At 32.2% G+C, this 14348-nt stretch overlaps 1 protein-coding gene across 1 annotated transcript in view; it reads left to right on the top strand.

Moving 5' to 3' along the window:
* CSMD3 (CUB and Sushi multiple domains 3) overlaps window positions 1-14348 on the top strand; it is a 1293678-nt gene that overhangs the window by 1254506 nt on the left and 24824 nt on the right. Inside the window, exons 62-64 of the mRNA XM_012443291.2 lie at window positions 3801-3974; window positions 4911-4984; window positions 12116-12227. Of these exons, the coding sequence (XP_012298714.2) occupies window positions 3801-3974; window positions 4911-4984; window positions 12116-12227 (360 nt within the window). The remainder of the gene's footprint in view (window positions 1-3800; window positions 3975-4910; window positions 4985-12115; window positions 12228-14348) is intronic.

Raw genomic sequence — 14348 nt, 5'->3', positions numbered from 1 at the left:
TAGAGGTAAAATTTAAAAATAGTGCTTATGTATACATACGCACACATATACACACACATACATATATGCCATACACATACACACACATGCAAACAACATGCACACACATGAATGTAAATTACCAAGAAATGTGTAGAAATGAGAAACCTAAAATTCAGGATGAGACAAAGTATGCCACCCTGGACCTAAGAAAAGGGAGGATTTCTGGGTGGTGCCTACAAAGATTTGCAACAGTGTTGGCAATTATCAGTTGTTAAAGTTGAGTGTTAAGTTCATGGATAGTCATTTTATTATTTAATGCAAGTTATATATTTTATAGTCATAAAAAATGAAACATGTTAGTATAAAATAAATATATATTATATAGACATAGAATTATGATGACTAATTGAAGACAGACTATTAATTATACTTTGGCATTGCTTACTTGAAAAGCTTCCTATTAAGTGATGGCAAATACTGGGCAGGCATAACGCCATTTTGCTTGCTCATCAGATCACTCATAATACATTTGTTTCAGAGAGATATTATTAACAAGTTAGATTGAGCATGAGAGATAGACCTAACTATTACAGTTGTGGTCTAGACCGCAGTTCATATAATATCCAAAGGAGCTCCTTCTAGGTACCATAACATCATTTTTTAAAAATTACATAAATTTAAGGGATACAAGTGCAGTTTTGTTACATAGATATATTGAGTAGTGGTGAAGTCCAGGCTGTTAGTATAACCATCACCCAAATAGTATGTACTATTCCCGTTAAATAATTTCTCATTCCTCACCACTCCTCTCACCCCTCTACCCGAGTCTCCAGTTTTGGAGTAAGTCTGTTCCAGTGCCTCAATGTTTTTGTCACATAATTGGCCCTTAAAATTCTGACTCATAAAAAGATCATCTTAGCAAACATCACTGTGTTCTGAATAGGGCTAGATACTCCAGGTCTTCTCCAGGACAGATAAAGTCAAGTAGGTTTTATGAAGATAAGCATATGGCAGGTTTGCTTGTTTGTTTGATATGACTGAAAAAAAATTACAGTCAAGAAATTATCTTAATATGCTGTTTTGTTTTTGGTTTTATTGAAATACAAATAATAAAATATTTATTTACATTTCAAATGTAATAAGGCTATCTTTGCCTCAGTTGCTTTACATATATCATTTCTACTACAAATAACAGAGCTCCTGGGTACATAGAATTAGTCATAACATTTTAATAGACAATGACACTTAAACTCAGAGGGGAAAATCAAATTGCAAGGGCACAGTGTTACTCTGCCGTCATTTAGGGAAGCAGCTACATTGTCATAGGCCTGAGGTCATACTGCTAGAAAATGGCAGAGCATAGATTGAAGTTTGGAGAAGGTGGACTTAAGAAATGATAGTCTTACCCATTTACTATTGAGTATACAAATCAATTAATGTTAGGGACTTTATAAAGAGGAATGTTTTTTCTCTTTAATTTTGTTTAGAGTATGTCTTCCCATCTTAAAGTTTATGTCTTTATGAAGTCATTTGAAAAGAGATTCTGTGTCTTAAGTCTAAACCTGATATCAATAGGTTATTTGGTATATACATGAAAATTCAGATAGAAATAGATGGAATGACACACAGAGGGGAAAGTGAGGGATTGAGGAATTTAGGTGGTTAAGTCTTCCTTGTTTTTTGAATACGCATAAGAAAAAAACTTCAGAAGTAGGAGTAGGTTATGGAAAAACTTAGTAATAGAAGCAACTGCTTCAGCTGAAATCTCCTTGATGATGTTCACCGAGGAAGCATCTATTAATTCACAATGTGCTGGATATACAAACATTAGTAAGACAATGTCCCTGGCCTTTGGGTTCGACGTTATACAGTATTGCCAGAAGTCCTTATATATCAACTATCCCAAAGTTTTACAATATCCAAGAGACGGTGAAAATTAAATCACAGTAAACTAATGGTTTTTATGTTTTTATTATACTTGTGTTAATTTATACAAGAATATTGTTATCAGTATTCTTTTTAGCAATAAAATATAAAAGTAGTGATTATGTATACATACACACACAAACACACACACATAAATATATGCCATACACACACACACACACACACACACACACGCAAACATTTCCTCTCCATTTTGTTTTAATATTTATTTAATGATTACTTTTAATTTTAATTGTTTTTTTAAAGTTTTAAATGCTATTAAAAGGAGGTTTAAAAATCCAAGTTTATTCTATAGTTATTCTATAGTCTTGAATTAGAGGAAGGTTTTATTTGGACATTAAGCCCAAGATTATGGTACTCTAAAATTAAGGTATACATGCTTTCCAGTTGGCTTGGACATGCCAAGTTTATTCCCCTTGTCCTGGCCAATCTCTTGTACATATGGAGTCCCCTTTCACTCTCAAGTGTCTCGATTTGGATGATCCATTTCATGGACACCCAACGTATCATCATCTTAAGCATCTGGTGGTTGCTGTTTGTTTGCTTTAGAGGGAAATAAGGTTTCAGGTGCTTAATCTGAACATTTGAAAATTGAGTACATTTCAAAATGGTTAAATTTATAAAGTATATGTTATGTATTTTTTTTGCCACAATCAAAACATTGAAAGCATTTGATAAAAGTGCATTTGCTTGGCTTATCTAATACATTTGAAACCATCTGCTCTCATCTCCCATCACACTTCTGCATGCTCACTCTGCTCTAGCCACACAGGCTGCCTTCTCTTCATCTAGAAAGCTAGCCATGCCCCAGCAAAGGGCTTTAGCAGTGCTGTTTAGTCTATCCAGAATGCCCTCCCTTGGGATTTCAGCATGGCTAAACATTTGGTTTCCTTAAATCTTTTCTCAATGAGAGACACCTTTGCCACTTTATTTAAGATCTTCCCCCACCTCTTAGTCCCCGCCACCACACACACATGCAGTCTGAATGATTTTTTGTTCCCCATAGGACTTACCACTTTTTCATATAGTACTTTTTCTTAAAACTTATTATGTTTATTGTTTCTTCGCTTCTCTCACAATACATAAACCCCACAAAAGCAGATATCCTGCAGTATTTGTTTACTGATATGTTCAAATGTTCCAACCCACCTAGAATAATGCTTTTCTTTAGTAATTAGTAAATGTATGTTGAATGGAATAATCTAATCAAATTTTTAAGAAAGCCTATGAAGTTGATCTTTTCAGTGGTTGTAGAACACTGAAATTCCATGGTTTTATATAGATTTAGAATCTGACGGCTTTCTTTCATTTTAAAAACTGCTAAAAAAATATTGACAATATTTTAAAAAGAAAGGTAATAAGATTCTGGGATATGTGTTTTGAGTGTTCAGAGTATTCAGAGTATAATAAAACAAATAACCAGAACTTTTTATATACATGTAAAAGGGCACTGCAATCTACAGCATGCAGCCTGGAACATTATGGGTTGGTTCTTTTTGACAGGGCTACCTATAAATCACCTACTTTTTCAAAAGTATATTCCAACTTTGCAGCTAATGAGTGCAAATATGTGGTTTGATTTTGGTCTATGCAAAACAACAAAAGTACAAAAATTCTATCTTTATTTAGGTAGCTTACTAAGTGGAAAATACTTGAATAAAACTAATTTTTAAATATTATACTGAGGTTTCAATTCAATATTTTTTCATCTACACAAAAGCTAAAAAATAAAATTTTTTATTGGGATAGAGTTATCATGCATAATATATCTCTTTGGTGAAGTATTCCAATTAATTGTCACCATTTTTCTAAACTGTATACTCAGCTGAATACTAAATCTTTGACATAAGCATCTTTCTTTTCATTTCCAGCAAAGTTTTGTGGTGACCCTGGTATACCTTCCCAAGGAAAAAGAGAAGGCAAAAGCTTTATATACCAGTCAGAGGTTTCATTCAGCTGCAATTCTCCTTTCATATTAGTGGGATCGAGTACCAGAATATGTCAAGCAGATGGCACTTGGAGTGGTTCATCACCTCACTGCATAGGTAATATTAATTAAAGGCTGATTATGCTCAGTAACTGTGTAATTAATAGGAGTGATATTTAATGGTTTTCTCTATCCTATAAACTATAGTTGGCTAAATATAAAAGCAAATGTAAAATATAGAAGCAATTAGAAGGCACTGAAAATGAATATTGGTAGAAAATACAACATTAATTTCAGCATTTTAAACTTCTAGAAGAAACGCTTGAAATAATTTTGTTGTATATCATTAAGATGAAAAATAAGATGCTTTCAAGTAGTGACATTATTACTGACATTTTATTTAGATCTTTATAGTTAGTAAAGCATCTTCATATGAAATTAGACTTGCTCCAAAATTATCTAAAATATATATTGATTACAAAATGATCGTAACTACATTTCTGTAATTCTAAAATTAATGCCATATTGGATAAACTAATCAAATAATCTGTCATGCAAATAAATCGAGTCATCTATCTACCATACTTATGCCTAAATATCCTATGGGTATCAGTAAAATCCAAATTATGAAGTCCTGTTTCTTGGAAAAAAAAGAAAAAAACCAAACTGTTACTTATTCAGAGAAATATTACCCTACCCCAAATCATAGTTTAGCAAGGTCTTCAAGCAAATGTTTTATGCATGTACACTACTTTCATATCCTTTATCTTTCCTTATCGTTGCATCCACAGAGCTACTTGAATGTCAAGTGCTTTATATTAGAAGGGTTCAAAGTTCAAAAATTTCATAATTAATACCAAATAGAGTCTACTTGAATTTCTTGCTTCAAGATTAACAAGCTTCTGTCCATGGAGAGATGTTATTAGATTTACATTCTTTATTATTTCCTAGATCATTTGCACTAAATCCCAGATTATTTAAAATTGTTTTCTATGAGAGAAATATATCTATTGTAAATTTTAAAGGACTAATATCTTTTTAATCTTCATTTTAGAGCCCACCCGTACCTCTTGTGAAAACCCAGGTGTCCCTCGGCATGGATCTCAGAACAACACATTTGGATTTCAAGTGGGTACTTTCGATATGTCCATTTAGTATCATACTAGGTCAAAATGCTTCTTTGGTTCATCTGTATATAATCTTGTTAACATAACAACAAGTCATGCTCTATCTGCATTCATAAACACATAAAAAAGGTAACAGACAACAAAAGAGTGGAAGTAAAGGAAATTAGAAAAAATATGCTTCAATAAAATGGCCTAACTAGAACATAAAGATAAATTAAAACAAAAAGCAAAAATAGCAGTAAGCATAGGAAAAATCTATAAGCATTAGAGAATTATATATAAGACAATAAGACTGAGGGAATACTCTACAGGAAGATATGGGGACAGTGAGGAAAAGTAAAGATAAAAGAGTTTAAAGGAGAGATTTCTGAGGCAAACAACAAATATATAAAAATGTAGTAATTCAGTAAAGCACTAATTGTATATACGACATTGTTGCCAGTGTTTAAAATAGTGGGAAATTACTGAAAAATAATAACCATAACCTGTTACTATATAACACATAGTTGAATTTTTATATACAATTCTTCAGCATGCCCAGTCGTGTTCTCTCTTTTTCCAATCTAGATTTTAGGTAGAGATTCAGCAAGTTTTCAGTTACAAGGGATCCAAGGGGAGCCAAAGTGCATACTGATTCCAAACAGAAATAGCCAGCTTACACATTACCCAATTGCCCTGGGTTGCAGGGTTCTGTAAATTGTGCTATTCTGTGTGAAATTCAGTGTGAACTTGAAGACCATCCATTTCTAAAGAAAGGGCTCATCTAAAGGGCTGTTATTTTGTTGCTAAAAATAGTTTCCATTTAGCTACAGTTCAGGTACAGTATGAAAATCAATTTGATAGTGCTTCCAGTTCTTCTGATTTCCTTCAGTTCTGTCCAGATAGTACAAAAGTATAAAAATGAATCTGTCTCCATTCTATTGGTGTTTTCAGAAAACTTTAGATTAAGATCTCCATATAAGATTTTATCAATTGATCTAAATCCTGAAAAATGGGCAACTAGCAGCACAACACTGGTCCTCATCATATGTACAAAGAAACAGAAACATAACTAGTCCTCATCATATGTACAAAAAACAGAGCAAGTTGGTGACATATCCTAACAGAATACAAAATTGTGATGTTAGTGTCTGCGTACTAAACCAGGCTGATTTTCTAAAGAATATGAGTTTTTTCTAGTAAATATTATTTGAGAAAATGGCAATGGGAATGATTAACATGGAGATTAAAGCAGTTACCAATGAATGAAGAGAATCACTAACTCTGCATTTTAAGGATTCTATTATAATCATTGCAAAATGTTGTAACAAAGTTAACCTAACCCTGAATTTATGTTATTTGGGCTAATAAACAGGTATTAAATTATTATATTCTATATGAATAAATATAGACTAAGCTTCAAATATGGTAAAGTCTAATTATACTGGATATAATGATATAACTCTCTATTAAAATTAAATGTATTTTGTGTCTTATGTTAGGGAGATTGGCTTCCTTACATGCATATGACAGGTTTGAATGTGTATAAAACACTAAATAGATATATATACATAAATCTGTAAAAGCTAACACAATAAATAGTTATATAATTCTAATTAATACCAATTTATCGGTGAATTCCTAATGAATATGGTTTTATATGCTAAAGGCATCTTGACCCATTGAGAAAAACAATTGCTTTCAAGTAACAAAAAAAACTGTTTGGAGCTACTTAAATCCTAAAAGCATTGCTGTAAAGGTATGTCCAGACTGCCAAAGAAGGAATTCAGGTGAGACCCATCAAGCCCAGAGTGTAGGCACTGGATGGAAGTTCACAGTGTTTTATTTGACTTTCTGTTTACCTACCTCATATTTTCTCTCTGCAGATTGGCCATACAGCCAAGAGTGAATCATTTCTATTTACATCTCAGCCACACACAGAAAGTGATTGTCTCAATGTCAGTTCCAAATTTCCAAGGAGAATCAGAATGTCCCAACTTTATATTCACATTGGTTGGATTAGGTGGCTAGTAATGAGTTGGGAAGCAAAATCATACCTGTTAGGAAGCCCACTTTGGAAAGAACAAGAGAAAGTTATGAACTACAGAGACACTAGAATCATTTTCTTAATTTTCTCTCTAACGTGTTCACTTGTTCACTCTCTTTTTCTATATAGATTTATATAGTAGATTTTTGGACATCATTAACTATTAACGTATAAAAATATATCACTCATTGATAGGACGAAAACTGTCATTGAAAAAAGTATAAAACATAATTTGTCTTTTATTAAAATATTATAAATTGGAATAATTTTGACCAAAAGTAGATTGGTAGTGGAGAGAATAGCTGTCAAAATAATTGATGCAACATCGAGATTAATTATGGAGTAAATGACACACATACACATACAGACTGCTGTATTACTCATTAAATTGAGCTCTGGGCAATGGAAAGTGCATCATTTGGATTTAGGGCTTGTTACATAAAGTTATTATAAGTATGAAATGTTTTTAATCTGCTTCTTTAGATATTTAACCATAAAATATTTAGCCCTACCAAAATAACCATAGTGATTATATATGATTTTCAGCTTGTAATTGAAATTAGTATCTTAGTATGTTGAATGTGGTAAATATATCTTTCATAGTGTTTTATTACCTTAAATGATAAATACAATCACATGAATTTTGAAAGAAAAAAATTGTTTTCAATTAAAATCTTCTTGTTTTGAATATAACTAATAATAATTAAACTTTTCTTAAACCAGGAAGTTCAGGACCAAAATAGATGCTCAATCAGCAAAAATTACTTGCATCTTATCTTAAACATATCTGTTATCCCTTCATTTTTATGATCTTGCCTTTCTGTGCCAATTTTACCTATTTTAATATACGTTTTTTTATTAGAAGCTACCTCAATTTTTCTTGAATAAAATGTTTAGTATAAATAAATGATGAAAAACATAAATTTGTTTTAAAATATGTATATTGCAGAGGAAGCATATACATTTTTGAAACCTTAACTATACATAAATTTTGAAAGTTCTTAAGAACCATGCTGTATACTCCAGTTAAACAAATATATGATATTAGAAGTCAGTTGCAAACAAATGCAGTGATGAAAATTCAGGCACGCCAAGTGTCATTTGCCATGAAATCTCATGGAAGGGAAAAATAGACCTTATTGAAAATGTTCCAGATATATGCAAGATGTCTATTCATCCTATTATTTGCTACATAAATTTTATGGCTTAGGAACTAGGATATAACATTTAAAAGAGGAGAATAAGGAGTTAAAGAACATAAGTGATATTTACTAATTAAACATGTCTTAAAATTCTGTCATACATTTGTACACAATATGATACTTAAATCAATTTAAAGTGATTTTTATTTAAACATTGGTTGCAATGAAAACTTGATATGGATTGTTTTTAATTCTTGTTATAAAAACTTTCAATATTAATTTTTGCAATATTGAATATACAAATAAAACTTTTTATTAGTAGATATTGGTGAAAAAATTATACATAAGTTATTTTTCCAAGAATTTTTTTGAATTCTATAATGTACATTTTTAGAATGTTGTTATCTATTTTTCTACAAATAAGCAAATTATACTATGCATGTTGGAAGTCATTCAGTCAGAAGGATGTATCAATTGGGAAAAAATAGGGAACTATATAAAATATACTATTAAGTGGGTTAATCACTGAATAAATTATTTATTAATGCACTGATATATAAACAAAATTTTGTTGATTTATTTGGCTATAACAAATTCTGAATAAGCAATTTAATCAATTATTAAATATGTATAAATCTGTTTATTAGATATTAGGTATAACTGTGAATTTGACAAAAATCTTATTAATTAGATGTGTTATTGATACAAAGAAAAATCTTAAAACAGGTTTTAATTCCATAATATTTGGTTAATATTTAAAGCAGTTGTTATAATGGCTTCAAAAAGTTTACAGGGTTGAGGAAAAATGTCTTACAAGTAAAAACAAAGTGTATGCAGTCCAACATGTTTCTTACACTTGACTAATTTAAAAGTTTAATGAAATAACCAAATATACTTTTCAAAGAACAAACAGAATGATTTAACCTTATGTTATCTAAAGTATAGAGGTGATATCACAGCACATTAAGAATTCATAGACATTAAATATTTTTAAGTAATCAAATAATTTTATATTATTTAGTCTCCATTCCTTCCATTACTCCAACATTTTCAAGGCACATTTCTAAGCTTAAGGTGCACAAGGATGAGTACACACAGTCTCTGGCCTAGAAAGGCTAACATTTTGATATGCTTGTCAGCTGGAATAGATAATTTCATAGGCTAGGTAATAACACTAATAAGAGTGAAAAGCATTAAGGAAGCACACAAAAGAGATGGTTTTTCTAATTTCTTGCTGCAGGGAAGGCTTTCTACAGATGATGACTGAGCTAATTCTTTTAGTGTAAGAGCTAGGAAAGGAAAGTGGGAGAGGCATTCTATGCAGTAGGAATAGCATGAAAATATGCACACATTTCAGGATACAAAAGTTAAATGTTAATTGAACAGAATTTGAATTGAGTAGGTTGTTAATGATGATGCTAAAGAGCTGGTCAGTGGCCAGGTTATGGAGGTCTCTGTTGTGTTAGCACAATGTAACTTTATCTCAATGGGTGAATAATAAGGTCAAACTTTCGTGTTGCATTGATCACTCTGACTTCAGTGTAGAAAATAAATTTAGTGGGTCACGAATAGAGAAATGGAGACGAGTTAGAAGATTATTATAATTATCTACAGCTGTAGTTCTCAAAGTGTAGTACCTAACCAGCAGCAGCAGTTTCACCTGGGAATTTGTTGGAAATAAGATTCATTGACCTACCCCAGATCTACTGAGTCTGGATTCTGGACGGGGGAACTCAGCTATCTGTGTTTTCATAAAGTCCTTTTGGTTATTGTGATGTCTGCTAATATGAGAACCAAAGACTGTGAAAAAGATGTTGGGAAGTAAAACTGGATATATAAGGGGAGAAAAAAAGAAGATGATACTTCAAAAAAGATTTAAAAGGTAAAATTGCAAGTTTTGGTGTAAAGTGAATGAAGGGAAAATTTATTAGTGACAAGTGACACTATTAACTGGGATCTAATCTTAAGTAGGATTGCTGGATTAATAGAGATTATGGGTTTTGTAGAACTGGTTTGACTTAAGAATAGAACTGCAAACTATATATAATCAGTCACATAATCTAGTCTGTATTAAAAAATCAAAACCTGTACCACCATTTTGCCCAACTTCAGAAAGAATGTGAATGGCATTCTCTGGATCACAGGTCAAGGGACTCTGGTTATACTGAATAAAATGCAAATGGTGCTTCTTCGAGTTGATTCATGTAGCAGCCAGGAGAAAATGGGGCATCCAGGGATAAGAGATCTTCTAGAGATGAAGATGAAGGTTCATGGAAGACACAGCATGAGATAACATGAAGATAAAAGGTTGTTGCCAGAGAAATAATTTTGTAATTTAATATTTCTGGCCTAGTATAGTTCTGGGTAATAATGACAATATGAAAAATAGTATAATTCAGCGTCTGAAGTTTCAAATGGAATCTTGGTATGAAATATGATCTCAAGCTTAGCTTCTTATTGTCCTGTCAGGTGGGAGTAGGAATTAAGGGGAAGGCAGAAAACAGGATCTGAGTGATAAGTCCTAAAACTGTGATTGAGTATTCTCAGACTGCAATTGCTGGAAAAGTCCAAAGTGGTAGACCCTAAATATACTTTATCTCATCCTCCACCTCTAATCATTCAATAAATCTTGTTGATTTTTCCTAGTAATTATTTTGAGGATATGACTTTTTTTCCATGGTTACTGCCACAAGTTAGTACAGTTTTTATCTACTCAAATGTAAAATGGTAATTCCAGCCTCATAATTAGAATTACTATTATTAATTTTTCTAAATACCATATCCTGCCATTTGAGACCCTTCAGAAACTAATTCTTACTTATGTCTTCAGTTCTGTCATCATACCTATAATTTATTTAAAACTTGAGTGTCATTGTAGGGTAGAGTGCAGTATATATTCTATTTCATTTAATTCTTAAAACAGATCTCAATGCAAATATTATCATCATTATTTATAAATGAGAAATTAGGTCTCAAAGAGGAGATAGGAAATATGACTTATTCAAGTAAATTGAGATTCAGAATTTAAACTACATGTACATTACTCTGGGATTTGTTCTCTTATCTGTTATATACCCCTCCTTCCCACTTATCCCAAACTTCTACCTTCCCTGCTCACTTTGTAAACAATAAATGCCGATCAACCTAATATACTCTTTCCCCTAAAACAAATGATATATATTTTAACCAACATACATTTCTCATCATGTTATTATCTTTTCCACTTTTATATAAGTCATTTGCAAACTTTAGTGTTCATTATCACCACCCAAAGGACTTGTTAAAACAGATTGTTGATCTCTACCCTAAGAGTTTCTGATCCAGTGTATCTGTGGCAAGGCCTCAGAATTGACATTTTAAAAAAAGTCCTAGATGATGTTTATGTCACTGATTTAGAGACTACACTTTGAAAGCCATTTTCCTAGATACTCTTCTAATTTCTATACCCTTAAAAGCTAGTGTAAATGTATTTCTTCTGTTGTATAGTTCTGTTATCATAACCACCTTCAATAACCACCTTTGTCTCTAATCTCATATTGCATTTTTCAGCTTCAATATTTACTTGTTTTTTATATTGTTAATTATATTTATTTCCATATCTATTTTTATCAAGCTTTATTTGTTTACTTTTATCTAACTATTTATATCTTGTATTTAAATGTAGCTTGTTGGATTTTTGGTGTCTTAAATATTTTCTTCAAATTCCCATAGCAAAAAAACTTGGTATCTATATAGGTACTAAGGACTCAACTATTTGATGATGGCATGTAACAAATAAAGCCAAGATTTTACTTTTCAGTTTTGAATTTTCCCTACTTTATTTTAAATTAGATTTCAATTATCTTTTTCTTCCAACTCTACCATACAGAATTTCACTTGACCACATTTTCTCACTCAAGCTCTATTTGTTGCCATATTTGAAGTTGTATTGGATCATTTTTTTCCTCTCTTTAATTTGCTATAGGTAGGAAGTGTTGTACAGTTCCATTGCAAGAAAGGACACCTTCTCCAAGGGTCTACAACACGCACCTGCCTCCCTGATCTCACATGGAGTGGAATTCAGCCTGAATGCATACGTAAGTATTATGGGTAAGAAATAATACTATCATGGGTAAGAATTTATATGCATTTTTTCTCCCAAGTATACAGAAAAATTCACATCTATAGGTGTATCAAAGAGACATTTAAATTAAAAAACATATTTTATGTATGTAATCTTATTCCTGTATCATAAATTCATGCCCTTTGGGAATCACTTTTTCCAAGTAAGTCAGAAAGCACAAGGCCCAATTTTGTTCTTTTTATAAAGACCTTATGTTTAGTTTGGCCACCAGGTAATTTTAGGTGAAGATTAGTTTAGTTTTTAGTTTATAGATCTGCACCTATCAATCTGAAGTACTCTGAAATACCCGAGGCTCCAATCTAACAGCTTCTAATTTAAAAAATTGTGAAAATATTATCTGAGAATCTGGGGAAACTAAAAACATCTGTGAAAGGAAATATTCATGGACGCTTGGCCAAAAATTTGAAAACAATTTTAGTATTTCCAGAAGCTTTTATATGTTCTCTGATCTTAAGTGGAGAGCACTTGCTATACAGATTAAATAAGAACAAAGCCCAGGGTTACTAAATAACTTTTTCTGACATACAATTAGAAATAAATTCTAGCTTGTCAACTCCTTGACTTTTCTTTCTCTCCAGTTGCCATTTTAAACAGTCTCTTCCCTTATCTTTTGAATTGTGTTTCTTGGTAAAATATGAAAAAAGTAAGCTGGCAGTGGAACCACTTAGTAGGATGGTATCTAGCTTTTAGGATTTGCTGAAGCCTACACAAGCCCTGTGAATTTACTCCATCCCTGTTCAGAACCATCCAAATGATTGTGGGAGTCCTTAGGGACCAGCAGCTTACTTTAAAGCAGAACACTCCATAGAGATGTCATGTTACATGCCTTGTTGGCTTATATTTAAATATGGAAAAATTTTTAAAGGAAAATTCCTCAGAATGTGTACTTTAGAACAGCTGTGTGCCTGTAACTAGGTATTTCATAGTGAACCACAGCTCTTTGATGTCCTCCAGTTGGCATATGATAATTTAAATAAAGTTAAACATCATCTGTTACTGCAAAGTATCTCAAAGTTTCTAATATGTACATAACATAGGGTTTAAGAGACAGACTGTTGGTAGTTATTCTTATTGATACTTACTCCATGAGGATTACATTTCACTAACTGAATTATATCAAATATAAACCATTTATGCCAGGAACAGTGGCTCATGCCTGTAATCCCAGCACTTTTGGGGGCTGAGGTGGGCAGATCACTTGAAGTCAGGAGTTTGAGATCAGCCTGGTCAACATGGTGAAACCCCGTTTTTATTAAAAACACAAAAAACTTAGCTGAGTGTGGTGGCAGGCACCTGTAATCCCAGCTACTCAGGAGGCTGAAGCAGGAGAATCACTTGAACCCAGGAGGCAGGGGCTGCAATGAGCTGAGACTGCACCACTGCACTCCACCCTGGGTGGAAGAGTGAAACTCTGTCTCAGAAAAAAAAAAAAAAAAACAAGAAAAACAATTTATCACAATGTTTAGCACACAGAGTAAAAATATGTTAGCTGTTATTTATACCATTACGGACCTCCATTAAGAAACAAATGAAAAATATTGTTTTTCCAAATTTATTCACAGAACACTTTTTTCAGAGATCACTTTTAAGGATTTATATCTATGAACAAATGATTAAAAATGCTATCTGCTTTAAAGGGAAAATTTCTTGTAGTATTTATCTCTGATTGAGAAAGAAATGGTCTTTATAAGACATAAAACAGATTAAATAAGGGGAAGATATGGTGTAATCAACGTAGTGAATTAGGAGTAGAAGGAAACATGGAGAAAAGGAGACAGAGAATTAGATGAATAAAATGATACTTCTAGCATATGGATCCAAATATGGCCTGAAAATTCCATATGTAAAAAAATATTAAAGTGTACTTTTATTGGGAAGTATTAACACCAGAGCAATATTATTAGCTGTGGTTTCACTTGAGGTCAGGAATTTGAGATCAGCCTGGTCAACATGGTGAAACTACATCTCTATTAAAAACACAAAAAATTAGCTGGGTGTAGTGGCAGGTGCCTGTAGTCCCAGCTACATGGGAGGCTAAAGCAGGAGAATTGCTTGAACCCAGGAGGCAGGTTCA

This window comes from Aotus nancymaae, unplaced genomic scaffold, assembly GCF_030222135.1.
Source record: "Aotus nancymaae isolate 86718 unplaced genomic scaffold, 86718_ANA_hifiasm-v0.15.2.pri h1tg000036l, whole genome shotgun sequence".
Lineage (NCBI taxonomy): Eukaryota > Metazoa > Chordata > Mammalia > Primates > Aotidae > Aotus > Aotus nancymaae.
Note: the sequence above shows the minus strand (reverse complement) of the source record. Positions and strands in the feature narration are given on the sequence as shown.